Raw genomic sequence first — 27,039 nt, forward strand, 5'->3', positions numbered from 1 at the left:
TCAAGGCATGCCTGATGGAGTCAAGCTGGGTAAAAACTCTTGAGGATAACGATCAATTTCATCTTGGTCATCTGAGATGACTGAGTCAAAACTGAAGTAAGTTGTTGTTTCCCCTGGTAATCTTTGTAAAACACCATCATTTATTTGAAAAGAGTCAAGATTAGTGGGTGTGAGAATTGCTCGTTTAGAAAAATCAACATCCAAATTCCCAAAAATACTGTTGATCAAATCAGCCTGTGAAGGAACGACACAGTGATTTGGTACCTCGACGCAGCCTTGATATGGGTCATCTAGATTTATAGGTAACTGAGCTCCCCCAAGACGCAACAAAAAATTAGCAAATTCTTGTTCACCCTCAGCAGCCCTCATATTTCTGCACAAGTAGTGGATTTGCACATGATGCCAAAGGCGGGAACGTTTTAGGCAAGACTCAACAATTTGAGCAGCACCCCCACGTCTAACAATTGGAAGTGTTTGACGAAAGTCTCCACCTAGAAGAATTACTTTGCCGGCAAAAGGAACATTACTATTGCATATATCGCGGAGCATGAGATCGATAGCTTCAAATGCAAATTTTGGTGTCATACTGGCCTCGTCAATAACAAACAAATCACGTCTACGCAGATAACGCGTATGGTGCACTATTTGCAGTTACATTACAGGTAGAATTATCCAGAATGGGGACTGGTAGTTTGAAAAGGGAATGCATGGTCTTACCTTTATCTAGTAGGATTGCAGCTATGCCAGTCCAGACACACAAAGCAATCTTCTTGTTCATCCCCAACAATTCCCGAATGAGAAAGTTGTAAGTGAAAGTTTTTCCAGTACCTCCTGGGCCATCCAAAAAGAATACATTTGGATGTGCACTATCATTGTTTACCACAGCATTGATAACTGCTTGGCAGACTGTTTGTTGATCAGCATTCAGTTGAGGTCGTAACAAATTTGCTTGTTGTCTCATTTCGTCGAGATTAAGATAATCATCTTCAGGCAATGCTTCTTCTAACATTGGCAACCCAAAGTCAGCAAGATGCTTACCGAATTACTGAAGATGCCTTTCAATGCGTTGAAGTACGATATTTGGAGCGATAGCTTCTTGATGATTTCTCAAGAAGTCGTGCATCATGTCGAGGTGAAAGCGTTCCCAGATTTCTGGAGGATTATTGACCTCTCCATGGATCAAAATCATACAGAAAACCTTTCGGATTTTACTGGCAGTACCATACTTTTTTTTTATTAACATCTCTTTTATCACCATAAAGCTACGGTATATAAATTTCTTCACATATATTCAGGGGAAACCAGAACAAGTTTCAAAAAACTCTGAGAAACGACATCAAAACGATCAAAAACACGAAAACAACGCTAACGTTTGCTGATAAAACGACAAATCTCTATAAGCTTTCCAAAGAAGAACACGACAAGCTGTTGACAAACGCCGTCACATCGACATACAAAAAGGTCAACAAAAACATCCATCATAAAATCAATTCAGCCGGAAAATCAATCGTTAAAGACATGAAAGTCTTCGGCAGAATGCTGACAAACGGCGAAGATGAGGCTTTCATAACCCTAAAAGACCATAAGGAGAACTTCCAAAACAATCCAAAGGTGCGTTTACTGAATCCTGCCAAAAACGAGATCGGCCGTATCGCAAAATCGATCCTTGACAGAGTGAACAACGATCTCAAAGCCCACCTGGAAATCAACCAATGGAAGAACACCAGTGAAGTTATCGAATGGTTCAAAGCCATACCGAACAAAAAGCAGCACAGGTTCGTAGTTTTTGACATCAAGAACTTCTATCCCTCAATAACTAAAAAGCTACTATCCGACGCTATCAAATTCGCTAAACCAATCACACGCATCTCAACTGAAGACGTAAAAATAATTCAGCATGCTCGAAAATCTTTATGCTTTAGCGACGGTTCCGCATGGATGAAAAAGAAAGGTAGTCTGTTCGATGTCACAATGGGCGCGTTCGACGGTGCGGAAGTGTGCGAGCTCGTCGGCATTTACCTTCAGCATAAGTTAAGCGAAACGTACGACATAAAGAACTTTGGTCTTTATCGTGATGACGGACTTTCAGTTTTAAAATGCAAGACGGGGAGCAAGTTGGAACGAGTCAAAAAGGACTTGCAGTCGAAATTCCGAGAGTACGGGGATGGTTTAGAAATCGTTATTGAGTGCAATAACACAATCGTCAATTATTTAGATATTACTCTTAACCTTGAAGATGGTTCATTCAAGCCTTACCTGAAACCAGACAACAAACTTCAATATATAAATACTCAATCAAACCACCCTCCAAACGTGATCAGGCAAATACCCAAAACGATCGAACAACGACTGTCAAATCACTCATCCAACGAACATATCTTCACCGAAGCCAAAAAACCGTACGAGAAAGCGTTGAAAGAAAGCGGCTACAACGTCGAACTTTCGTATAAGCCAACCAATCCAAAGAAGAACACACAGCCAAAAAATCGCAAACGCCACATCACATGGTTCAACCCGCCATATAACAAGAACGTCGAGACGAAAATTGCCAGAAGATTTTTGCAGCTTATTGACAAACACTTCCCGAAACACCATAAATTCAACAAAATCTTCAATCGCAATACCGTTAAAGTAAGCTATAGCTGCACCAAAAACATCAAAAGCATCATCCAGAGCCACAACAAAAGTATCTTGAAACGCGACACTAACGGTAACGAGATCCCACCACAGTGCAACTGCAGGGTGAAAGCATCTTGCCCCCTTAACGGCTCATGTTTGGTGGAGCGTTCAGTTTATCAAGCAACGGTCACCTGCGATGACGAACCAGATTACGGTGAAAAGTTCTACATTGGGTTAGCCGAACCTAAGTTCAAGAAACGATACGCCAACCACAAGTCATCCTTCGCCAACGAAAAGTACGAAAAAGAAACTGAACTTTCCAAGGAGATTTGGAGGTTGAAACGAAAGAATCGTGCCCCAAAGATTACTTGGAAGACAGTCCGTAAATGTCCACCGTTCAATCGTGCTTCGCTGAAATGTTCACTCTGCCTTAGCGAAAAATTAGAAATTGCCACATTCGACCAACCCGAGAAACTGTTAAATTCAAGGAATGAACTGATCTCGAAATGTCGGCATGTGAATAAGTTCACCCTCAAACTCCACGACACCAAAGACTGAAATGACGTCAATTACTTTGACGAAGACTTTACAGTGTACAGTATATTTTTGTAAACTTGAAACGAATTTTTGTATAGAATTTTTGACTGAAGATCGTGACGAAAAGTTGCGTGAAACTTTGAGTATCAAACAATTTGAGTATCTCAACTTCAATTTATTGTATTATATATAATAAAGGTTTTTGAAAAAAAAAATAATAAATATACATCGTTTTCGTTTTTCTTAGACAACAAAATAAGAATAAAATTTTTTTACCAACAAAGGGCACTGAAAAGCACGAAAAATTCTGCTAATGCCATGTGAAGGAGAGACCGTTCTTGCCAGCGGGGCCTATCCGAAGTTAGAGAACGGTCTTGCCTCCAGAAGACTGTGAAGGAATACTGTGCTACATTCTCCATAGTTGTGATCCAAAGGTTATCATCTTGCAAAAGCCCACGTGCAATACATGCCTCTCTAAAGGATGGATGAAGAACACCATCGAACGTTCTAAGTTCCTCAAATGATGTTGCTCCAGCCACATGAAGCAGTAAAACTCTTAAATAAAATCGCTCACCCTCTCTTACCGAAGCATTATACATGCGACTTACTAACTTTACATTTCTTCGACGTATCTTCCATTTCTTTGTTCGATCGTCAAAGACATAATGGTATGGAATGTCTGTGTAAAGTTTATCGTGTGCACCTGGATCTGTTCGATTCAGTTCAAACCATGCAGTAAGCTTAGTGTTTTTGCGGTCTGCTCTCTCCAAAGCATTTGCCTCATCACCTTCTCTAAAATATACCATTTGCTCATTCGGGAGATGCAAATCAAGCCGGATGACAGTATGGGTGGAATCATGGAGGTTGTAACCAAAAATACGCCATGCTGCCTCAGGGGCTGAAACATAGCGGGCATCAATAAACTGCTTTATTTCATCGTGTTCAATTTCTTCCACTATTTCAATGCGTGCTTGATCATGACCCTTGTATATGTACTTAAATAAATACTGGATAGCTTTAATAGAGGTACATGCTTCAACATTGATGTGACATTGTACTTCTTGGAAGCCCAGGGATTATATGGGACAACCCACCTGTTATCCAACTCCATATTGCGAACAGTGACAGTACGACCATCTTCTCGCCGCTTGTAAATTGGATAACCGTTATTTGCCATAATGGTTTCATCGCTGAATTCCTTAGTATACTCTTTACTACAATGACCGTCTCCCATACATGGCGAGTTGGGATTGATGGCACCACATGGACCATGAATCATCGTTGCTTTGATGGTTTATACAATCCGGGATCCTCATTGATATCTGGGATCTCGGCACAGATCAAACTGTCAATGTCTTCAGGGGAACGTATTTTGTCACCATCCTCAAGAGTAATCAACATATGAGCGTGAGGTAGGCCACGCTTTTGAAATTCAATTACATGAACAGAAACTTTACCTTTACCAAAGATACCTTTAGTCAGAATGTCGTTTTTAAGTGCCTTCAACTTTGCACTAAAAACACGGACGATCAGGACGATCACTTGCGGTTTGGCCTGGTAAAAGGTTTTACGTAATCTCTCTCCATTTTGGGTTACATGTCATTGTAATAAACAAATCAGGCTTACCAAATACAGCAACCACTGCCATAGCATCTAGATAGAGTTGATGCATGTTACGGGGACTTCCTGCAAAGGTTGATGGTAGAATAGTGACCCTACCAACTCTGGCCTGGCGTGCTTCTGCTTGATCATTCAGATAATCATGCAAACCCCTGTAGCGATCAGCCCTGATTGTAGCCTGGTTGGTTCTATACCAGTGTAATCGATCACCTTCGATTTTTGTATAGCTACCAACCAGGTATTGCTGGAAGAAGTTACCAGCATGATGAAGTGCTGAAAACTCAGGGCGTACAGCAATACGATGTTGATAGAACTCTTTCATGCTTACCCTGTCTCTTCGAGGACGATTTAGTATTTAATTATCAAGATTGTATGCCATCTGGGTATTCCATCCTAGATCACCGTGAGGGAACAACAACGGATAGGTTAATGGATCATTGAGTTGTGAGGTATAATCAATTTTTCTCAATGGTTGGTCCCTGGGATAAACAACAACATCTCTGGTGGTTGGGGGAGCACCATCATCGCCAACAAAAACAGCAGCAACTTCATCGTTGACTGGTGCATTCACACGCCTGCTATCATTACCAAAACGCATGATCATCCTCACTTCAGATGTCGGACGATTCTCCTCAGCAGCACGGATCTGTTCTCTTTCTTCAACTTCTTTCATATACAGGGTGTCCCTAATTAAAGTATCGAGTTTGAACATGCGATTGAGTAGAAAGTTTTATGTGCGTGTTCACAAAATTGTATTTTAAGCTCTCCCTCTTTTATCTTTGTCATTACGATTAATTTATACGTTGTAACTACCTTTTGTAATAAGTCTGTGTGATGGAGAACGTTCTTATATTTTAGCGATAACACACACAAACTTTTCTACTCAATCGCATGTTCAAACTCGATACTTTAATTAGGGACACCCTGTACATATATTGTCTTACCCAAGGGGAAACTTGGTGTAAAACAGTTTGTATGGTAGCCATAGTATTGCGATTACAATCGGCAGCAGAAGGATTTACCATGCTGTTGTTCAATGCTTGTGCTGCCTCAATGAGATAAATTTGACTGAATGACGCTTGGGCATTGTCATCAGGAAATAATGCACCATATCTATGACATATCTGTCTACAAATTCTGAAACAGGGAGGTCCCCGTCCAGGTGGGTCAACGATATTGGCAGACATGGAAACAAAACTAAACAAATTGTTGTAAACACGAATCAGCTTCCTGAAATTCTTTGCTTCTGCAGAATTAGATGTAAAGAGCTCACGTAAATCATCAGGAAATGGCATGGCTGGGGGCAGTCGTACCGCTCCCTGGACACAACAATTGAATGATTCATCAGGGAACTTGGTTGCATTACAGTGTGGACATTGAACATTAAATTCCCCAATGTAATGTCTTGAAGGTAAGCCAACAACTTGCCAAATATGAGCACGTGCAGCATTGAGCAATGGTTGATTCAGATTTTGGTGGTTCAAATTAGCACGTCTCCTTCTTCTGACTCCTTGCTCTTGTAACTCATCCATTTGATAGACTCTTTGACGATCGGCATTATTCTGTCTCCTTATGTTTTCAAGTCCAGCATCTGCACCTGCAGGTGGTATAACTACATTATCATCATCATTCGCAACATCAGGCAGCACTGCCAAAACTCCATCAATCAATAAAATACGATCATTATATACTGGAGGAGCAGGAAGCTGTTGTTGTTGTTGTTGATTAGCAATGATTCCTACAGCATTGATTGCGTGATCACCTATTCTTCGGCGTGCATCAGCTATATTAGCATCATCTGCAACTCTCCTGAATACATTCCTTACTTCTTGTTCTTGGCTATCATGATGATCAGCAATTGGGCCGAACTGGTGCTGAGCCCTTGCATAATCATGATCTCCCATTGAAAGCAAAAAAACATAACTTAATAATTAAAAAAAAGTAACATACCTGTATGTAGGAAAATGGAAATTCGTCCGAGAATGACTTGGGGTGGTTGGCTAATCATTTGGGACATGATTTGTCTGTGCATAAGGAATATCATCGATTGCGGGATTCGACAGTCGAGCTTTCCAAAGTGTCCAGAATATTGTTAGCGATTGATGAGGGAAATGCATCAAAATTCATGTGGAAGAAACTCTCCGAAATAACCATTGAAGGTATGAAAATCTCTAGTTGAGAGTTTTAAAACCAATAGTATTTTCATCACCGTAACATTTCGAATACATTGGGTTTCAACATGAAGATATAAACGACTAGAGATCCATCTCCTTGTGTTTTTGTAGAAAGCCATGCTAGCTTCGTTACCGCCACGTTAAAATCATAAAATGAAACAATTGATTTTAATGATATACCTCCGCGGAATACTTATTAATGACGACAACACTTCGACAAAAACCTCAGTGGCTCAACTCTTTTCAACTCTTTTATTTACATCATGAGAGGCAAAATCCTTGTCAGTTTATTAAAACTCCAACTAATATTTCGAATAATTTTAGAGTGTCGGTTTCATATTATTATATTCTTATAACATTACCTTTCAACCTTAACATGCCCTTTTTTTCAAAGCTACAAAAAAATCATTCGTGTGATAAAAGAGATTCAAAAGTATACACACAGTTGAAATCCTACAGTTCAGCATCGTAAAATGTTGATAAAATTTCTTGCAAACTTATGAGATAGTTTGAGAACCTTTTTTTGTGAAATACAAGTAATTTTCAAGCTGGATCAAAGTTTTTAAATGCAAAATCAAAGAAATTGAAATTGTGACGTAGTTTTGTCGGATTTTAAATATCAAATTTGAAAAACAGGCGGCAACGAAGCTCGCTTTCAAAGACACAATAAAAGATGGATCTCCAGTCGTTTGCATTTTCATGGCTTCAAGCAACTTTCCTATTCATGATGATGTATCACGTTCAAACTTGTGTTTTCAAGTTCTACCTGTTCAAGAACTTTCAATCCTAATTTCACCATATCGAAACTTCGCTATGGTGATTTTTGCCTGTATGGTGTTAAAATAATTCAATAATTCATAAATCAAAATGATAAAAAATGCCAGCGACGTTTTCATTGGTCGAGTTTAAACATTTAATACTTGATGTAAGCCCTGTTCATACTTGAAATTAACAATCTTCAACCATTGTTCTTGATTTCTATTCATAGAGTTACCACCTGTCATCCCCTTAGAGGACGTGGACGATGAGAGTTAGGATGAGGATATCGTACAACAAGGTATTTTTCTATGATAATTTTTACACACAATAGTCTATTATAGCAACTTTCTTACAGTACTGAGCTTAACTTGACGACATACAATTTCTTTCCATACACAGGTTTTTCAGGTTCGGTCAACTTACGTAATTTCTGACATTATTTCAAATATTCTTTTCATCACTGTGAATTCATTCTATCTGATTATAATTCTATGATTTTATTACCCATTACATCCGAGGGGGGATTAGGAATCCCATAGGCCCATAGGAGACCACCCATTACATCTTAAAGGTGAATTTGTAAAAAATCTAAATAAAGAGAACGATTTTAGCCATATAAGAGGCCTCGAGATGTAAAAAAAATTTCCATTGGCGCAAACCATGGTTGCGCCTCCTACAAATTCCGAACCCCCAATTTTTTACCTCATCCGATCGGTTCAGAGCAGCGGTACATAAGAACAATTTTACTGTATAACTTTCAAAAATTATCTTGTCACTGCCAATGATATTTGGAAATATAACAGATTTTGATTACACTATTTAGAGTAATTTCCATAGAGGAAATTTCCCGGGGGGGGGGGGCACTCGAGGTAAGTGACCTACCGCGTACCCATTTTTTTCAGGCTTCTGAAAGTGCACTGTAAGGATCAACGAGAGAGGAGATGCACTGTAAGGGTCTAAAATTTGGGAAAATACGATATTCTTGGGTCAATTTGGGAAAATTTCGAAAAATTGCACCATAAGGGTCGATTTTTAGCCATTATTTTCCTGCACTGTAAGGGTCGATTTTTAAAGGCCTTAATTTTGACTGCACATACGGTCGTTTTCAGATCGAGTGAAATTTGGCGTGATCAAGTGATTGGTGACCCCGCTGGGGGCTCTTATAAAATAGATAATCGCTTACACGTTTTATTAAAAACAAGATTCATTGGAGTTTGTTGAATTGTTTTATAGCCCAAATCAAGCCTCGTTCAATTTATGCTTAGAAATGATGAATATATCTAATCATTAGGTGACAAGGCCGAAGCCGAAGTAAAATCATCATCTAATTCTACATCAGTAAAATCATCATCCAATTCTACATCATTCAATTCTCTACCTGGATCTTCTCAAAAGACTGTCAAAGGTATGTTTTCTGTTGTTTTCATAATGTCAAATTCGTAATTTAGAGAGATGACCAGCCATATTATTTTTGGAAAAGAGGCTCAGTTATGCTTGTGATATGCTTATTTTTCCGAAAAATGAGATTAATTTTTTCTGTAGATTTTTCTGTCACCAAATTGAGTGCAAAAATAGCAAACTCTTCATTCACTGAATTTTTCCAAGGTTCATTTAAAATGGAAAAGAAAAATGAATCTTCCCAAGTACACAACCTATGAACAATGACCCAAGTTCACTAATATGCTTATGATATGCTTATTTTTCACCAAATCCAGGTTTCAGTATGCTTATAAAATAAACACATGTATTTTCATATATCTCTGTTATAAAGAACAAACATCTCTTACATCATTTAGTCGAAAACCTCGCAAAAAATAACTTCGAAGAAGCTGTTGTATTATTCTTTTTTAAAGGTGAACAAGAAGCTCACAAAGAAAATTGCGCTAAATTATCTAATTATTACTAGTCGGCTATATCAATCCTCGTCTTATTGACGACCTCCGTTCTAGGGGTCAGGCACTGTATATCTTTTGGCATTTTTGGAAAAAAACGATACCTCGATTTGGCGCAGATGTAGAGTTTTGTGACCCCTGTAGGGGTCATCATATATTATATCATCACATTTACCGCATCCCTTTAGGGATCCTGTTTAATTTTCATGTAGAATAGGTTAGACGGGTTATGCAGGGATGCGGAAATGCGATGATATGACAACATTGTTCAACCGATTCTTTTAACAACGCGTTCTACTTTTCCTGAAAACAAAAGCAGAAAAAGTCCTCATGTTTACATTAAGCTCGATATGACATGCTTTGGCGCAAATTCTTTACATCGGCCAATCTAACCGCTCAGAAACTTATTTCATATAATATTCACCACAAATCTTGATGAAAAACTTGAATCCAGTACCGCAACCCTTGGTAATCCTCTTGCGTAGTAATCAGAATCCTTTTCAAGTTTTGATCATGTTGATGAGTTAATCTTAGTGAGTCCTATTACCCTTTTTACTATACAGAAGGCTTTGTCATGGGTATAAATTAATAAGGGCGAGAAAATCGCGTTCACCTACAATTGTTTTATTAACTTTTATTAATTGTTTTCAGGTCAAAAACTTAAATGGTCAAAAGAGGAAATAGACAGAAGGTTTCCCGGCAAACACCTGTGTAATCTATTAATCCAGGACAACCCGATATTACAACGAAGAACATGGTCTAAAGTTAAAGATTTTGTTCGTAATTACAAAAAGAATTTAAAGAAACTTAAATAGACGAAGAACAAGAAGAAGAAAAGTTAATGTCATTTTTTTTTAAATATACTGCTTTAAAAACGGTACTATGATGGGATAACCTTTGGCGGGTATTAAGTTTCACGGTTGTTTTTTAAGATATTTTAAGATTTCACGATTTTGTGCTTTTTACTGCCAACAACTTATTTGTTACGCATTATTATAGGATGGGGACATAATCGACCTTTTTTCGATTTTCCACCTGGATAAGTTGTTTTTGGACATTTTTTGGGTGCTGATTCCGAAAATCATACTCATTTTGGCTGAAATTCAATATTCAGCCTGCTAACACTATGCAACAAGTTGGCCAGAATGCCCCGAAATAGGCATTTCTGTGTTTCCAAGTTGGCCAAAGTACTAAAATGGCAGAAATAGTCAAATATTTTTTAAATTTGGCTTTGTATTGGATATTGTCATTGCGCCTTCAAAGATCAAACCAATCTGAATTATATAGTTTACACTGTGGGATCTTAGGAAAAACTTGGTTTGTATTGACACAGTTGAGCATCAAACTATAATGAATGTTAGCAAGGAAAGCTAAATCATAAAATAAATCTGAATATTGATTTTCAGCCAAAAATGAGTATGATTTCCGGAATCAGCACCCTAAAAATGTCCTAAAACAACTTGTCGTGGCCAAAGTGTGGATTTTGCCCCCCCCCTTAATTATTAGCGCCTTTTTGATATTATTAAACATTTTGAAGGTAGTTATTTTACATTTTTTGAGTTCAAAAATATTTTTGGGGAAAGATCTTTCCAAATTTCCTTTGACACTTAATTTTGAGGATGACACCCAAATCCAAATTTCCCATCAACCTTAACTCTAAAGCTCACAATTTCTTGTCAAACCTATTTTTTGTCATTATCTCTGATCTTCTTGGTGACGGTGTAAGGTTTTTGACACCCCTGTATCAGTGTGTCACCACGGTGGAACTTAAACGGGGTGCGTTTTTAAACTTTTTTGTTTGAGCTACCGTATTCTATGTGATTTTCTCATTGAAGTTTTTTCAATACCGTGTTTATTGCGTAATTATTCTAAAATTTACGGATTTACGCGTCAATGGATATGTGGAGAAAAGATTTTTACCATTTTTGTTCAATTGTAAAACAAGACAACCTTAAGCTTGGCCCTGTTTATTTTTTTCTATTATTTAATTGTGTGATTTTCATGACCCTGTTTATTTTCATTCTATTATTCTGGTTATGTGACTTCAGTCTACTACTTAAATCAAACCAATGTCTCGAAATTAAATCTAGCGAAATCATTTGTGATAGCTCATTCATGTAATTGAATTCATCCCCAGCTCACGCTTGACTCGACTTCAAAATCTGCCATCATTTTGCAAAATATATTTAGTTAGAAAGTTTGTTTCCTTAAAGTTATAGTTGTTAGAATTTGTTGATTTGAATTTTATTTTCTATTGTGCTATTATAAGCACTTTTGCTTTTTTTCATTTCAGAAGTTTACATGCTTTAATGCTAAATCTTGTTAGAAGCTTTTTGATTAAGCTTTTATCATGTGTATTTTTACTTTGTATGTTATTTATCATCAGTTGCCATCGGTGCATAATTACAACTAACGAGTATTTCAATGCTCTGATTACATCAAAAATGAGCGAGATGGATGGCAATACGATGACGTTGTGTGACGTTGAAATGGAAGTCTTTCTCGGGGTAAAAAAGTATAGTCTGTCTCGTGTAAAATCGACAGGGGAAGAAGAGCCTGAAACCTATATTGTGGGAATGTTCACTTTAATGGAAGCCGAAATCATTATAAAATTTATCGGTTGGAGATGGTCTAATCAGTTGCCATCGATGCATAATTACAACTAACGAGTATTTCAATGCTCTGATTACATCAAAAATGAGCGAGATGGATGGCAATACGATGACGTTCTCCAGGGGAATAAGGCGGGTTCGTGGAGGTCAAAATTCTTGCAACGTTACAAATCATTTTCAGAAGCTCGTTTTGGGCTCAAACCAAGCGTATAACTAATTAGAATAAGATTCAGCCTAGGCAGATGTTTTTTCATTTTCAAATTTTGCGTAATTCGCAAAAATCCTCAATTTGCGCTATTTGATGACGTCATAAAAATTGAAATTCAAATAACTTTTGATAGAATCATCAAAATAATTTCAAACTTTCACCAAAGATGCATTTCATTGCAAATTTTCAAAATCTTAATGACGTCAGGATTTTTTAAGGATTTTAGTTTTTTGCCTTAAAAGTGATGATGTCATCAAATTTCATTAAAAACTTTTTTTAATTCTGAAAAGATTAATAATATGCATCTTTGGTCAAAATTTGAAATTATTTTGATAATTGTATCAAAAGTTATTGGGATTTCAATTTTTATGACGTCATCAAAATAGCGCAAAATTGAGGATTTTTGCGAATTACGAATAATTTTAAAATGAAAAAACATCTGCATAGACTGAATCCTATCTACTTAGTCATACGCTTCGTTTGCGCCCAAAATGAGCTTCTGAAAATGATTTGTAACGTTGCAAGCATGTTGACCCCGCCTTAATCCCCTGGAGTTGTGTGATGTTGAAATGGAAGTCTTTCTCGGGGTAAAAAAGTATAGTCTGTCTCGTGTAAAATCGACAGGGAAAGAAGAACCTCAATTTTTGTTTCATTTGCTACAATGTTTTCATTTGATTCAATTGAAAGGCGAATTATTGATCATATTCTTTAAGTTTACTTTGTTGTTATTAACAGTGTTAACATCTAAACAGTGGAGAGTGATTGAAAAGACAAATTCACTCGCAAAAGATGCCATGAATTGAAAAATAAAAGCAAAGAGACGCAGCCTTTTTTTTAAATGAAGAAGAGCATCACTAGATTGTTTCCGTCGTCGCAAACGCCGGTTTAGCTTGCGCGTCGAAAGCCCTTAGGATAATAAAGACGGTATAGTTGATGGTCTCTAATTCTAGCTTTAAAGCGAATTAGAATTAGTTTCCAGGATATTTAAAAGTGACTTCAATTTAATCGAATTTGAGGTTGACGCCTTGACTTATATCCACCTTTCACACGAAGACTTCCATTTTAACCTGTGTCGATGCAGGTCGACGCGCCTTAAAAGAACAAATAATAAATACTTTGATTTCAAAACAACCATAGGTATATCGCAACTTACAGGACCTATTTGCAATTCTCACACGGGAGACCCCTGTTTTGCAACTTTTATCCGTTGACTTTAAAAACCCATTTTTAGTAAATATTTTGTAGCATGGTGTTTTGAATAATTGACGACAATTATTATTAATGACGTGAATTCATTTTTTGAATTCTATTCCCTAGCTCTTCGTATTTTAAGCAATTTATATATTGTAACGTTTTAATTTAATATTTAATTATTGCATAGAATTGCTTACACTACAACTAGGTCAGCGTGTTTCAAACACACTGTTGGCGATCGCTTATTTCCGACAAAATCATCGAAGAAAGAACCTTCTGTAGTGTTCACTAAGAAAAGAATTTTCACTTAGTCCATTTTTTCGCTTAGTCGTAGAAAGGCAAGGTTGATGGCTCATTACCCTGTCTCTGATAAAATAGAGCAAGAATAGAGCAAGTAGACGAAATTTTAAAGTCGAGTAAAATGGTCGAGTGAACCTTACCTCTTTAAAAGCTACTCTATCGTTGTTTTGTTTTAAAGGCCATGCAATATCAATTCGAGACAGTACGTATTTTACTATCAAAATCGTTGTAGTAAAAAACAAAATGTTTACGCATGTGTTTTAAAACAGCTGTGAAATTATTGTCTCGCTTAAAGTAAATCAATTTAACAGCTCTAAGCATAATGTGGCATAATGAACATGGATAAAAGAGACGAACATTGAAATGATAGGGGAATGACGTCATAAACAATACAAAAGTGATGAATACAAAAGCCTACTTTAAGGCTGTTATACATTTTATTTGATCTGCAACTTTTGCCATTATTAGTCAGTACATAACACATGATCAAAGCAAAAGTAAAGCGTAGACCCTAGAGAAAAAAGTTACACTTTGAGGAAGGGGATGGGATATAGCCTGAAAAAAATTTAAAATCTCTCCTATTCAGACAAAATGTAAGGAAACTAATGAGTTATAAAGGTAAGCGAGTCAAACATTTACTTTCGATTCAAAAACGAGATTTGACTTGTATATCTACACTGTTAAAATCGCTCTCGGGCGATCGATGACTTCTAATGCTATTTTCAGGCATCACGTCAAAAAAAAATCATTTTCGTTAAAAAGTCATTGTAGGGGCTTCTTCGATTCCAACGTCAAATCCTTTTTTGGACGGGTTTTTATCGAAAGGTAGTGCTAATTTTTGCGCTCAATTATAAATGAAAAAGTTTAAACATAAAATTTAAACTACGGCGTATCATCAACTGCTTTTTCGAAAGACAATAAGGCTTTTCGTCTTAAAACTGCACAAAATCCTTCTTTCATACTCGAATCAACCCCCTGGCAAAATTTGAGAATAACAGCTCAGCTACCATCTTGCAATAGACGCACATTTTTCATAAACTCGTTTAGTATAAAGATAGATAAGACAGAGCACCATCACCTGTTTGTAGTAAGCACCATTAGTAGAGAGAAACTTAATGCGCAGACGAAAAACATAAAGATCATTCAAAAGATACTCACATTTTGGGAATCACCTTTTTACATAAGTGTGCAAAAGATCGCAAAAATCGAAAGGTCCAAGAAAAGCTCATCATAACTAACAAACAAACCACAATAACAAAGTTAGGTTAATTCACAGCACCCTCGCAAGCTTAAGTCCATTTCTGAATGTGATGTTTTGACAAATCACCCTATCTTCTGGAGATTTGAAGGGCTTTATTTTACAACTCAGTAAAATGACAGTCACCCTAACGTCTGAGTTTGGAAGGGGCTTTATTCTACTACTCCAGAAAATGACAATCACCCTAACTTCTGGAGATTGAAAGGGTATAATTTCTGGAAAATGACAAATACTCATGTGTCCAAAGGTTTATTTTATGGTCATGAGGAAGGTTGATCGGAAGAGAAAACGCTGAAGCAACCACTTGACTTCAAGGAGAGCCATACAGGACAAACCGTTTTAATTTTTAAATAGATTTCGTAATTTCGTAATGAGATTTCTTGCAAAAGAAATCAACAATAAATATCACTTGAACTCGAGAGGAATTTCCCAAACACAACATGTAACACGAGAGAAAACAATGAACAATCATCGAAAACCTTCGCAAATCCATGACCTAAGGATATGCTGACATATAGTATTCATAAAATCAGAAAACTGAGAACTGAATTATCCAACTTTTGCCAAAGATGGGGAAAAAGTAAATTTCATCAAAATCGTTCAATAGCAATTTTTTGTGAATGTCTTTTAACTTACTGTACTAGTGGTTTCAGTGCTTTCAGAAAAATATTATTCTAAACCACAATTTGTCACACTTTGGGAATGACCCTTTTAGACAAAATCGTGCCTATGATAGGAAAATAGCTGTGAAAAGGTCATATCTAACAAACTGACATACCAAGGTTAGGTTAAAATTCACAAGTCCACGTCAAGGTAGGTCGTAACATTTACAGTTCATAGTTTTGCTGAAAGTCAAATCAAGATCGTCGCGATAATTCCAATTCAATCTATGTGTCTTGATTTGAAAATCCAATTCAATCCATGTGTCTTGATTTGAAAATCCAATTCAATCCATGTTTCTTGATTTGAAAATCCAATTCAATCCATTTTTCTTGATTTGAAAATCCAAGTCAATCCATTTTTCTTGATTTGAAAATCCAATTCAATCCATGTTTCTTAATTTGAAAATCCAATTCAATCCATGTTTCCCGATTTGAAAATCCAATTCAATTATGTTTCTTGATTTGAAAATCCAATTCACTCCACGTTTCTCGATTTGAAAATCTTGAGAAAAAAAAGAAATTAATTACAAAGTGGTCACAACCTCACAACATAACTGACACTCTGTTAATGTTTACGATTTTTATATTTTTGTTTTTCTTTGTAGCTCTGAAGTTTACAGAATGTCATGACAGCATGATTTTTGACTAGAAATTTTAATTTGCGTCTGCATTCGGCTATTGCCGACGCAAAATACTGACATATATTTGGCTTTTGCTGGCGCAAAAGTGCCTACTGTTCTATAGAGCCCAATATTTTTGCCAAAGCAAAAAAATCTGAATTTATTAGAAACGCTGTTTGACAAAATTTGACTGTTGGATAATAAGAAATATTATAAATCATATCCTTTTGTCAGGCCAGTGATCGAAATAGCGGTCTATTATCGGTTAAAACCGACCTGAAAATTTTAAGATTTGAAGAAATAACCGAACAATATTTGAGTTGTCTATATTAAACCTATATATTTTGGTTTATGTTGGTCCAGTTGTCATTTTCTATCTAGAATTTTCATGTAGCTTGTATTTGTAACAAACTAATTTGAACATTTTCAAGGCATAATTCGTAGACAGAATGTTACCTTCTTCCAAACATCTTAAAAGAAAAAGTCATTTTCTCTGCAATGTAATGATCTATTTTATCTTTCATTCGTTCAAACGATTCATTATTAAAAGCAATTGATGTCATCAAAGTGGAGTCTGCTAAATCGCGCGCCCTATATTGTGAACGCGCTCACGCGCCTCAGTGCCCAAGCGCCTTAGTGCCCACGTGCCTTGCTTTCTCACGCGCCCAAATTTTTCATGCGCACTTATTTTTTCACCCGCCCTTATTTTTTTTACGCGCCCATATGTTGGTGGTGATGACATATTTCACTTGTATCGGTTGTTGACGTTGTTCTTGTTTCAATTTTCAGCACTGTTGCAAAAAAAAACTCCAAAAAAATATCAATTCATAAATTAACATAGCACTAACTTCCTTCACTTCTGGCTGTCAAAAATTTTGGCGAATGGTGTAAAAGAAAGATTGGTGTTTAAACAAACATTTTCTATTGGTCAGCGGAGCTTCAACGTCACCGACAGTTTTTTTCACTAGAACACCGAATTTCTTTTTATTCAGCAAAAGAAAAAAAAATAGAAATAGACAAAGAAAGAGAAAAACAGTAAATAATATACGCCACTGCCCACCTGTCCATGCACATGGTGCAGAGCTTATTGATAAAGTTTTTTGTAAGCAGACAAAACATTAGACTATACACGTGTCTTATATTTTGTTCTTTCATTTTGAGCTAGGAAATTTTCTGCTGGCTGCACGAGAATGTCCCTTTGACCATCTCTGCTGTTAGCACGGGCACGGACTTCGTGGGGTAGAAATGCTTATATACCCCTAGTTTTGAGGAGTAAATGAGAAGAGTATTTTCCCGAGAACAACTTTGTTATTAATGTTATATTTGATAGAGCCATTTATAAATATGTATGTGTTTTAAAACTAAGTCCTATATCAAATTAAGGAGATAATCTGTGCCAGCTGCTATTTGCCATATATAACTCAATCTTAAGGCGTGTGAAAAATAAAGGCGCGTGAAAATTTAAGGGCGCGTGAAAAAAATAAAGGCGGGTGCAGACGCGTGAAAATTTAAGGTCGCGTGAAGAAATTAAGGCGCGTGAAAAATATAGGCACGTGAAAAGTTAAGGGTGCATGAAAAAAATAAAGGCGCATGAAAAATTTGGTCGCGTGAAAAAGCAAGGCGCACGAGGCGCGTGAGGCGCGTGATTTAGCAGACTCCATCAAAGTGAGACAGTTTTAAGCCAATTATGAGGGGCAAATTTTCAAAATTTTTTGCTTCTCATCCCGAACCATTGTCGGCCTTCGGATGACACTAAACACTTAAATAACCGACAACAATGGAAAAGCTTATTTCGACCACTGCAGGCTACTTGAATCTTAAGGACCAATGAAGTATAAGCCCGAAGGGCTAGAAGTCAATCTCCTTGGTAGGATTTGAAGACAACAAATCCTACCAAAGTTGCGCGGCCTTGAGCGGCTCGCCTGGTTTTTACACAAATGACAGATTGAAACTAAAATTTACCGCTAGATTTCGAAAAAAAATCGTAAACAAAGGAATTGCTAGATTCACTCTGTCGTCAAAAATGCAGCGCATTTTTTAAGGCTTCACTTTTTCTTGCCTGAGAAAAGTTAGAGATTGAACTCTAGCCCTTCGGGCTTTAAACTTAATGCTAAGGACCACCTTAGCTTGAGGTGAGGCAGTGTAGTATATAGCACAGGGTATGGCTGAGAGGCTTAGGTATTTGACTTTTCATCTGATGGAAAAATGAAGACTGGAAAATACAAACCTTGAAGTGCCAGCGATTGGAAGCAGATCACAACTCATAAAACGAATCATGTGGAGCCTGAAAATCGGAAGAAATGGAGTACGTGATTTCATAGTCCGCATAATAAGACCATCTTGTAATTGCATCAAATAAAATAGAAATTGATGGAAGCAGCTACTTGGGAGAATAAAGGCCAAAACATTTCTTGTCAAGAAGACTGAGATAAAAATGTTATTAGTGATTAGGTATTTCTGAGCAATATATCAAACTTTTTATTCTGTTGATATGTCATGTTGCATGTATGGAATTTCATTTGATGTGTAAAGTTTTTCTAGACGATTCGGTTAACTTTGTTTGTGATGAGATGTCTACTCGGTCCTCGGTCCTGCTGCACCTGAAAGTGTGCGAAGTTTGTTATAATTTTCTGATTATGTACCACCGCGAATTCACCCAAAAAGTCTTTTCCTTTCCATCGGAGGATGTGCGCGAACATGGTTTTGCACCGACGAGAGAAAATTTCGATTTTGACTTTTTCACAAATGGCTAAAAACGCTTGTTTTGTTCTACATAGATTCTGTATGTGCGCTTTTTTTAGCAAGGAAATTTCGAGCTTGCCTTATAATATTAGACATTGTTGATACTGTCGATCATGCTGTCAATCAGTGATTATAAACAACGTCGATATAAAGATTCAATTTGAGATTAACAAAAATCAGGCAGAAGTATGATTTGGGGCTAAAATATCGGGTTTTGGGTGAGTATTAAAAAAGCTCTAGAGGATAAGAAAATACCGTTTTATTTAAATCAGGTTTTCTAGAAGAAAATTTTTTGAGTATTAAAAATTGGGCAAAATATTTTAAGACAGGGGATTAAAAAGTCGGATGAAATTTCTACAGGGGCGTTCAAAGTCGGCTGACAATTTTTCGGAAAGTTTTAGTCACTAGACCAAAAAATTTTGTACAACCTTTTTCCTATGATGCATTTTCAACAAAATAAGATGTGCTGCAATACGGGAAAGTTTGTCGAATCTTCAAACATTACAACAGCGGTTTTAAAAGTTCCGTTTGATATTAATTATCGGAATTAATATATGCGATAAATTATAGAATTTTTTCTCTAGTAACATCCTTTAGAAGCAACTTTATCCAGAAACAACAGTCTCGATTTTAGAAACAAAATACTCCCGAGTCAACGTCCTCGCGATGCAACATTCTCCCAATGCAAAATTCTTTATCCGGAAGCAGTATTCTCAATAAACAACAACATTCTTTCGAGCCAACCTTCATCCGAGGCAACATTCTATCCAAAAGCAAGGGCTCTTCCAAAAAAACTTTATACAGGGGTATTGACGAACCTTTTTCCCTAACCCCCTGGAAATTATGAATAACAAATTATCCCTGGAAATCAGGGGTAGACCCCTCTGGAAAGTGAAAGTTCTTGAAAAGGGGGCTAGTAAATAATTATTGATGTCAGCTAATGAAGCTAATCTGAAAAAGAAATGAAATTCCCTTGGAAAATGAAGGTTTAAAAATGGAATAGCGCAATTTTCTCAAGACGAAATATCCTCCAGAAACAAAGACTTCCCAATGCAACTTTCTCCATTAACAATAACATTCTCCGCCGAAGCATTTTTCCAAAAGCAATATTCTCCAGAAAAAATGTTCTCCCGAGGCAACTTTCTCCAGAAGCAACAATCTCCCGAAGCAAGGTTCTCCCGAGGCAACTTTCTCCAGAAGCAACATTCTCCCGAAGCAAGGTTATATCGCGAATATGAATGTGAATTGGATATTCTTCTTAAACTGTATCCAAGGTATTCTGAAGGATATTCATAAAGTATACATAAGTATCCTCGATGTAAAACAATATACATTCTAAAGATTCTAATACATACTAGTATCCGTGCGTATTCAATTCAATTCAATTCAAAGTAATTTATTCGCCTGCATATCATTAAAAATTTACATATTTTAAGTTTGTATAAATTAGGGGAGGAATGCAGGCCAGGAGTCCATCCAATAGACGTACCGTCTAATCAAATGGAATGAACACCTGGTCGCGTGAGCTGGTCATGTCGAATATCATTATGGGAGGTATCTTAAGGGTTATTAAAACTATTTAAACATTAACAATCAGAATAAAAACAATGTAACCTAACCATAAATAAACAATAAAAAAAGGAAAAAATAATAACAATGCATACAAAAAAATATGACATCAACTATTGAAAAACCTGAAAAATATTAATTGTCATTGTATGTGAATTTCAAGGTTTTGTAGAGATGAACTTTCATTTTCAAGGTATGCGAGGGGATTAGATGTGAAGGAAGTCTCTAACCTTCTTTTTGATCGTATATTCAGATAATGGTCTAAGATCAGTCTTTGTATGTAATAATAGTTGGTTCCAAATTAAAAGTGATTGATATTTTATGGATCTCAATCCAAAGTTGAGTGTTTTTGCCTTGGGGCGCTCTAAAAGTTTCAGGTAACTATTTCTTGTGTGATAAATGTGTGTCAGGGTTTTGTAGTTTAACACGTTTGTAACGGCTTCAGGAGAAAGATTAGATAGAGTTTGATGTACAAGTTGAATATTGAATTTGATAACAGTATTTGGTAAAGTTGGGATTTTAAGGTTTTGAAAAAGAGGGGAAGTCTCAGCATTAAAATCTGAAAAAGTTAGAATACGCAAACATCTTTTTTGTAATTTTCCTATTCGAGAGTTTTGAGTAAGGCCTTGTCCCCAGATAATTGTTGCGTAAGACATATGAGAGTGGAACATAGCATAGTATAAAGTTTTGAGAACTAGTTGTGGAACAAAGTGGCGTAGTTTGGACAAAATACCATTAGATCTTCTAAGCTTTGTGGATAAATGATCAAAGTGAAAATTCCAGGCTAGAAATTCATCTAGAATGAGACCAAGATATTTGACATGCTTTGTGAATTTTAAGGCGTGTCCTTCAAGGTAAAGATTCATAGAGTAAAGTACAGATTTATGTTTGCTTCTGAACAAAATGACCTCTGTTTTCGCAGTGTTAAGAGAAATTTTATTCGCACGAAGCCAAGAAGAAAGTTTAACTAGATCAGAGTTCACTTTGGTTTCGAGTGAATTCAAATTTGAGTCAGACGAAAGAAGGCAGGTATCATCAGCAAAGAGGTTGGTTTCGCTATTCAATATAGCTTGAGGAAGGTCATTTATGTAAATTAGAAAGAGTAGTGGTCCTAATACAGAGCCCTGAGGAACTCCATGTTTAACAGTTCGTTTTGAAGAATCGTGTCCAGAAATTGACACGTATTGTTTCCTATTAGTTAAGTAAGATCGAAACCAGAGATTTGCAATGCCTCGTATTCCATAATGCTGTAGTTTAGATAAGAGAATTTCATGGTCAACAGTATCGAAAGCTTTTTGGAGATCGATGAAAACCCCGCAAGAATACAGACCCCTATCTATGTTTGATCGAATTTTTTCTGTTAGATTTATCAAAGCGTGTGTGGTAGAGTATTTGTTGCGGAATCCAAATTGATTTTTAAAGATACTTTTATTTTCATCAAGGAATTTTACAACTCTGAATTTAATTAGCTTTTCAAATATTTTATCAATATTAGAAAGAAGGGAAATTGGTCTGAAATTATTAGGATCGTATGGTGAGCCTTTATTTTTATAAACAGGTATTACTTTTGCTACTTTTAGAGCAGTTAGGAATTTACCTGACTGTATGGAAGTGTTAAATATATTAGCAAGAAGTTGAGCTATCTCAGCGAGAACAGATTTTAAAATTTTTGTTGGTATACTACATGGACCGTCAGATTTTGGTTTTAGAGCATTTATGATTTTAATAATTTCGTTAGCTTGTATGTGTTCAAAAAACAGAGAATTCATTGGTGAGTTGCGGAGAGTTTCATTAAAGTTACATTCCTTGTCATTCACGTTTATAGTGTATCGTATTTTATCAGCTACGGTAGCAAAATATTTGTTTAGTTCTTCAGTTGTTACTTTTGGGTCTGATGTTACTTGCCCATTTATGTTTAGAGAGATTATTGTACTTTTATGTTTTTTTTTACTTTCAATTAGTTCGTATACACCACTCCAAATTCTCTTACTGTTTTTTAAGTTATCTTGAAAATAATTCTTATAGTGGTTATTTTTACTTCTTCTGCAGAGTTTTACGATCTGATTCCGGTAGAATTTGTATTTTGTATGTAGTTCATGTTTAATGATGTTATCTTTTTCCCGCGAGTAGGCCTTTAAGAGATGGTCTCTTTTAATGATGGAAGTTTTGATTCCTTTTGTTATCCATGGTTTAGCTCCTCTTTTAATTTGTCGATTAGAGAGTTTTTGTAGGGGTGCATGTATATCTATTAAAGTATTCATCCGATCAAAAAAGCTTTCAAATAAAAGATCTGGGTTATACGAGTCAGGATGCAAGATGTCATTCCAATCAATTTTATAAAAGTCTTCTTTGAATTTCTTGCTATCAAAGCTTTTCCATCTTCGATAGTATTTTGTTTCTTTGGAAAAATTTGTAGAGAAGTTTTCAAAAATAAGAAATTGAGGCAAATGATCAGATATACCAACTAAAAGATTTCCGGTCAGAGGTTTATGTTTCGCAGGAGTGAAGAAAATATTATCTATGAGTGTCCTTGACCTATCAGTGATTCTGGTAGGTAGAGAAATACTAGGTAAGAGAAAAAAAGATTCAAGAGAATCTACGAAATTATTTACATGTGGAGAGGTACCACATTCTAGCAAGTTAATATTAAAATCACCCATAAGCACAAGGCGCTTATTTTCCTTGTTAGCTTTTTGTAAGAAGGGAATGAAAAAGTCGTTTGTAAAAGTTTCTATTTTCATGGTTGGATGTTTATAGATACATCCAACAATGATATTTTCTTGTTTTTCAAATTGGAGCTCACAGAAAGTAGATTCAAGTTCCTTTTCACAATAAAGAGAGCGAGAGAGATCATTTCTAGACTTGGATTTTAGATCATTGGAGATAAAGAGAGCGGTACCACCAGCACTAGATTTTGTGTTAGTAAAAAGTGACTTATAACCATCAATATCAAGTTTATGTGGAATAGAAGAATCGGTAAGTCTAGTTTCCGAGATTCCTAAGACTTTGAAATTGTGATTTAAAGAGTTTAAGAGATTGTTGTACATATCAAAATGTTTTGATAAAGAACTGATGTTAAGATGAAGAAATGAGAGGTTAGAAGATGTGTTAGAAAAAGCAGAGTTGAAGTCGCTACAATCGAAATACCTACAATCAACAGTGTTCAAATTATATTCTGTGTTCGTTTCTCGAATTTCTTCGATCGTGGTTAAATCAGAGAATGAGGGGTGGAAATAGTTGTACCTGAAACTTTTTTCATCAAGCTCATAGCAGATGCTAAAAGGGAAAAGATCGCAGTTGCAGTTAACGCATAATCCGACTTGTGGATAGTTTATTGAGAAAGGGAGATTGCATTCATGGTGAAACCATTTCTGACAGTAGTCACAAAAAAAGGAAGGAGCTCCTTCCGCTAATTCCTCACATACCGCACAAATTAGGTCCATCTATGGCAAATAGAATAAGTTTTAAAATTCTCAAAATATCAAGTAAATAAAAGTTTTGCGTATACTCAGGTAAATATATTAATTGGTTAAGTATCCGTACGTATCTACTGTAACGGATACTTATTAATGGATATTTTTACGGATATTCATGCATACGCAAAAATATCCATATTTAAATACTACAGGATATTCGACCTTTTCACGCTGTGGATCACATAAATTGTTGAATTGCTTTCAAAAGAAATGTTATTAGCCCTACAGTAACTTTTGTTAGAGTGACCTCTCATCTGTCGAGATACAGTTGTGCCCAGGGAGTGATTTACAGTTAAAGTTTCAAAAGTAACGTCCATATGTTTTGGCATGGAGGTAATAAAGATATATGGAGAGTTAATGCCTTTTGTTCTATTCTGATTTATCATCGGAAGGAAACAGCTGTTTGGTTGTTTTGGGAGTAAAATGATTAATTTTGGGTATACTCGTGGGAATATTTAATATGAATGAAAAGACATTACATTTTTAACAAGTATATTGAAATATAATAGCCTTGTCATGAAAAATTGAAAAAAAACTTCACATAATAAGCACAATACTCCAAACTTCTAGGGGAAGCTGCCCATAAAGCCATCGATAGATTTAAAAAAAAAATACGTGTTACGATTAGGAACCTTGTATCGATCATTTTGTCAGAGTATGAAAACCGCTGCCCACTTAGACGTGAAGATTTTAAGATAAGAAACTTTCAATGATAATGTGATGTGACTCTCAATGTTCACAAAATGCCAGCCCAAAAATATATCCTTATGAAATCAATATATTCTTTTATCCTTAAATCAGTTGAAACTATTTCGAATCGCATTTTAACTAAAATTTCTCGCAAAATTAAGTTTTTCAAAATAAACGGACCAGCCTCTTTCTGTTCTTATAAAGTTATAAATTGATGTTTTTTGCTTCCAATGATGGTACATCAAAGAAAAGCCGCTTTGAATAGATTTATAAAAGATTTCAACGACCTTTCAACGACCATTTAGATCATTACCGAGACGTTTTCTCTCCATCTATATCTTTATTACCTTCATGGTTTTGGTATCTACTTTTAGTGACATCCGTAACCGTACCGTGCGTGTTAGTTGTAAAAAATACTGCACTTGCCATGTATTATGTAATTATACTAAAATGAACATTAATAAAATATACCTGTTAGAGTACTTCGTGTTACCTTTACTTTGTGTGATGTGTTTTTTAAACCTACCCAGAGTGCTTAATAGCTACTTGTGATTTAAAAAGAGAATTTCCGAAAAAAGGGAATCTCCTTACGTTTATTAATTCTCTCGGGGCAATAAAAACATACAAACTCAGTTTTCAAAATTGTTAAGATAAGAATGATACCGGGATACCATTTAAGCAGAACTGAAATACTGAAAAACGTGGTCACAAAACTATGAGATGCCTCCTTATGCGTGAAACTATGAATGCCATACTTGGTCGTTTTAGGCTCCCTATCACTTATTATCCTTTACTTTTACTTCCAATGTTTGTTTCAGAAAATGAAGTTCGGTATGGAAAATATGTTGAGTTTAGGAAATTTTTCTCCCCTGATTTAAGAAAACAATGGTTGCTCAGTTTGTCTGGTCGGTAAGGGTGTTTTTTATTTATTTATTCAAGAGCCTCTCTAGAAAGTCAAAATCTATTCTCTCTGGAGGGTTGAAACAGTGTCGAATACAGTAAATAGGGTAACATATTTCAGGAGAGTAATCAATTACCATTAAAGAAAAATGATATAACCAAGACGCTCTTCTTCGTACTTACACCCCCTTCTCACAGACCCGGTAGGATATTTTCAACCAGTGGAGATAAAAATCACGGACTCAAACTCGATGGGGAATGACATTTCCATAGTTTTTATGGCTGGGGATTTCAATTCTTTTGTTTTAAAGTCAGAAAATTCCGTGGGGATAGGAGCAATAGCATAATACTATGCAGTGAGGATTGGTTTATTTGATTATTTTCAGTGGGGATAGAAATTGGAAGATAATTTTCCACCGGTGACGTTATTTTAGCCAATTTTTCCAGTAGGAAGGGTTCTCTGTGGGTCTGTGAGAAAGGGGTGTGTACTTGAAAACCTAACCCTGTATCAAAACCTGATAACATTTTTCAATACCAAATTTTATTTTGCAATTATGGTGGTTATTGTAATTTTCCTTAGAAAATAAACGGGCTTGAGATTGGGTGGTAAAGAAAGGTAACAAACCTGCTAATACGAGCGGTTTCTTATGTCCAGCCCCTATGTCAAGTAGAATTTATTTGTACTACGAAAAAGAAAATACAAAAACCCATCATATTTTATTTCTCAAAATTTACCGTAAAATACCATATTTACAATTGAATCCCGATAAGATGTACCTTAATGGGGCTGAAAAAAGTAGAACTACATAGCCGAGTATTACTTATCCGTGATACTACTTACCCAGCGCTCTAAGTAACCACTGCACAACGAGTTTATACTGTTGAAATGAATTCACATTAAAGAAAGTGCAAACTGCAAACTAAAGGCAAACTAGAAACCACGATCTAATAGTGTAAATTTCCAATCAAATTGGTTACTTGGAGCTCAACCCTAAAAAACAAGATCCCCAATTTAGGCCTAACTATAACAAAAATTATGAGATACTCACTGGGCGAAATCTTGTCTTTTTGAAAGATGTTGAGAAATTCAATATTCACCAAATTTCCGAAATAAAGTATAAATATATATGAAGTTTCAGCATACTTGAAAGTTAGTAATTTCATTTTTCCGGCTTGTTTGAAAGTTTGAGAATATAATCTTTCAACC

At 35.9% G+C, this 27,039-nt stretch overlaps 2 protein-coding genes across 2 annotated transcripts; both read right to left on the bottom strand.

The window, feature by feature from the left end:
* Window positions 1-369, bottom strand: LOC136822936 (uncharacterized). The gene has a single exon (XM_067079243.1). It carries the CDS (start codon window positions 367-369, stop codon window positions 1-3), a length of 369 nt encoding a protein of 122 aa, XP_066935344.1.
* Window positions 370-5,131: 4,762 nt separating this feature from the next.
* On the bottom strand, window positions 5,132-6,680 carry LOC136822949 (uncharacterized). The gene is made up of 2 exons (XM_067079252.1): window positions 5,707-6,680; window positions 5,132-5,462 (listed from the first exon to the last, which is right to left on the bottom strand). The coding sequence occupies exons 1-2, from the start codon at window positions 6,678-6,680 to the stop codon at window positions 5,132-5,134; spliced, it is 1,305 nt and encodes a 434-aa protein (XP_066935353.1).
* Between the last annotated feature and the right edge of the window lie 20,359 nt (window positions 6,681-27,039).

This window comes from Clytia hemisphaerica, unplaced genomic scaffold (assembly GCF_902728285.1).
Source record: "Clytia hemisphaerica strain Z4C2 unplaced genomic scaffold, Clytia hemisphaerica genome assembly, whole genome shotgun sequence".
NCBI lineage: Eukaryota > Metazoa > Cnidaria > Hydrozoa > Leptothecata > Clytiidae > Clytia > Clytia hemisphaerica.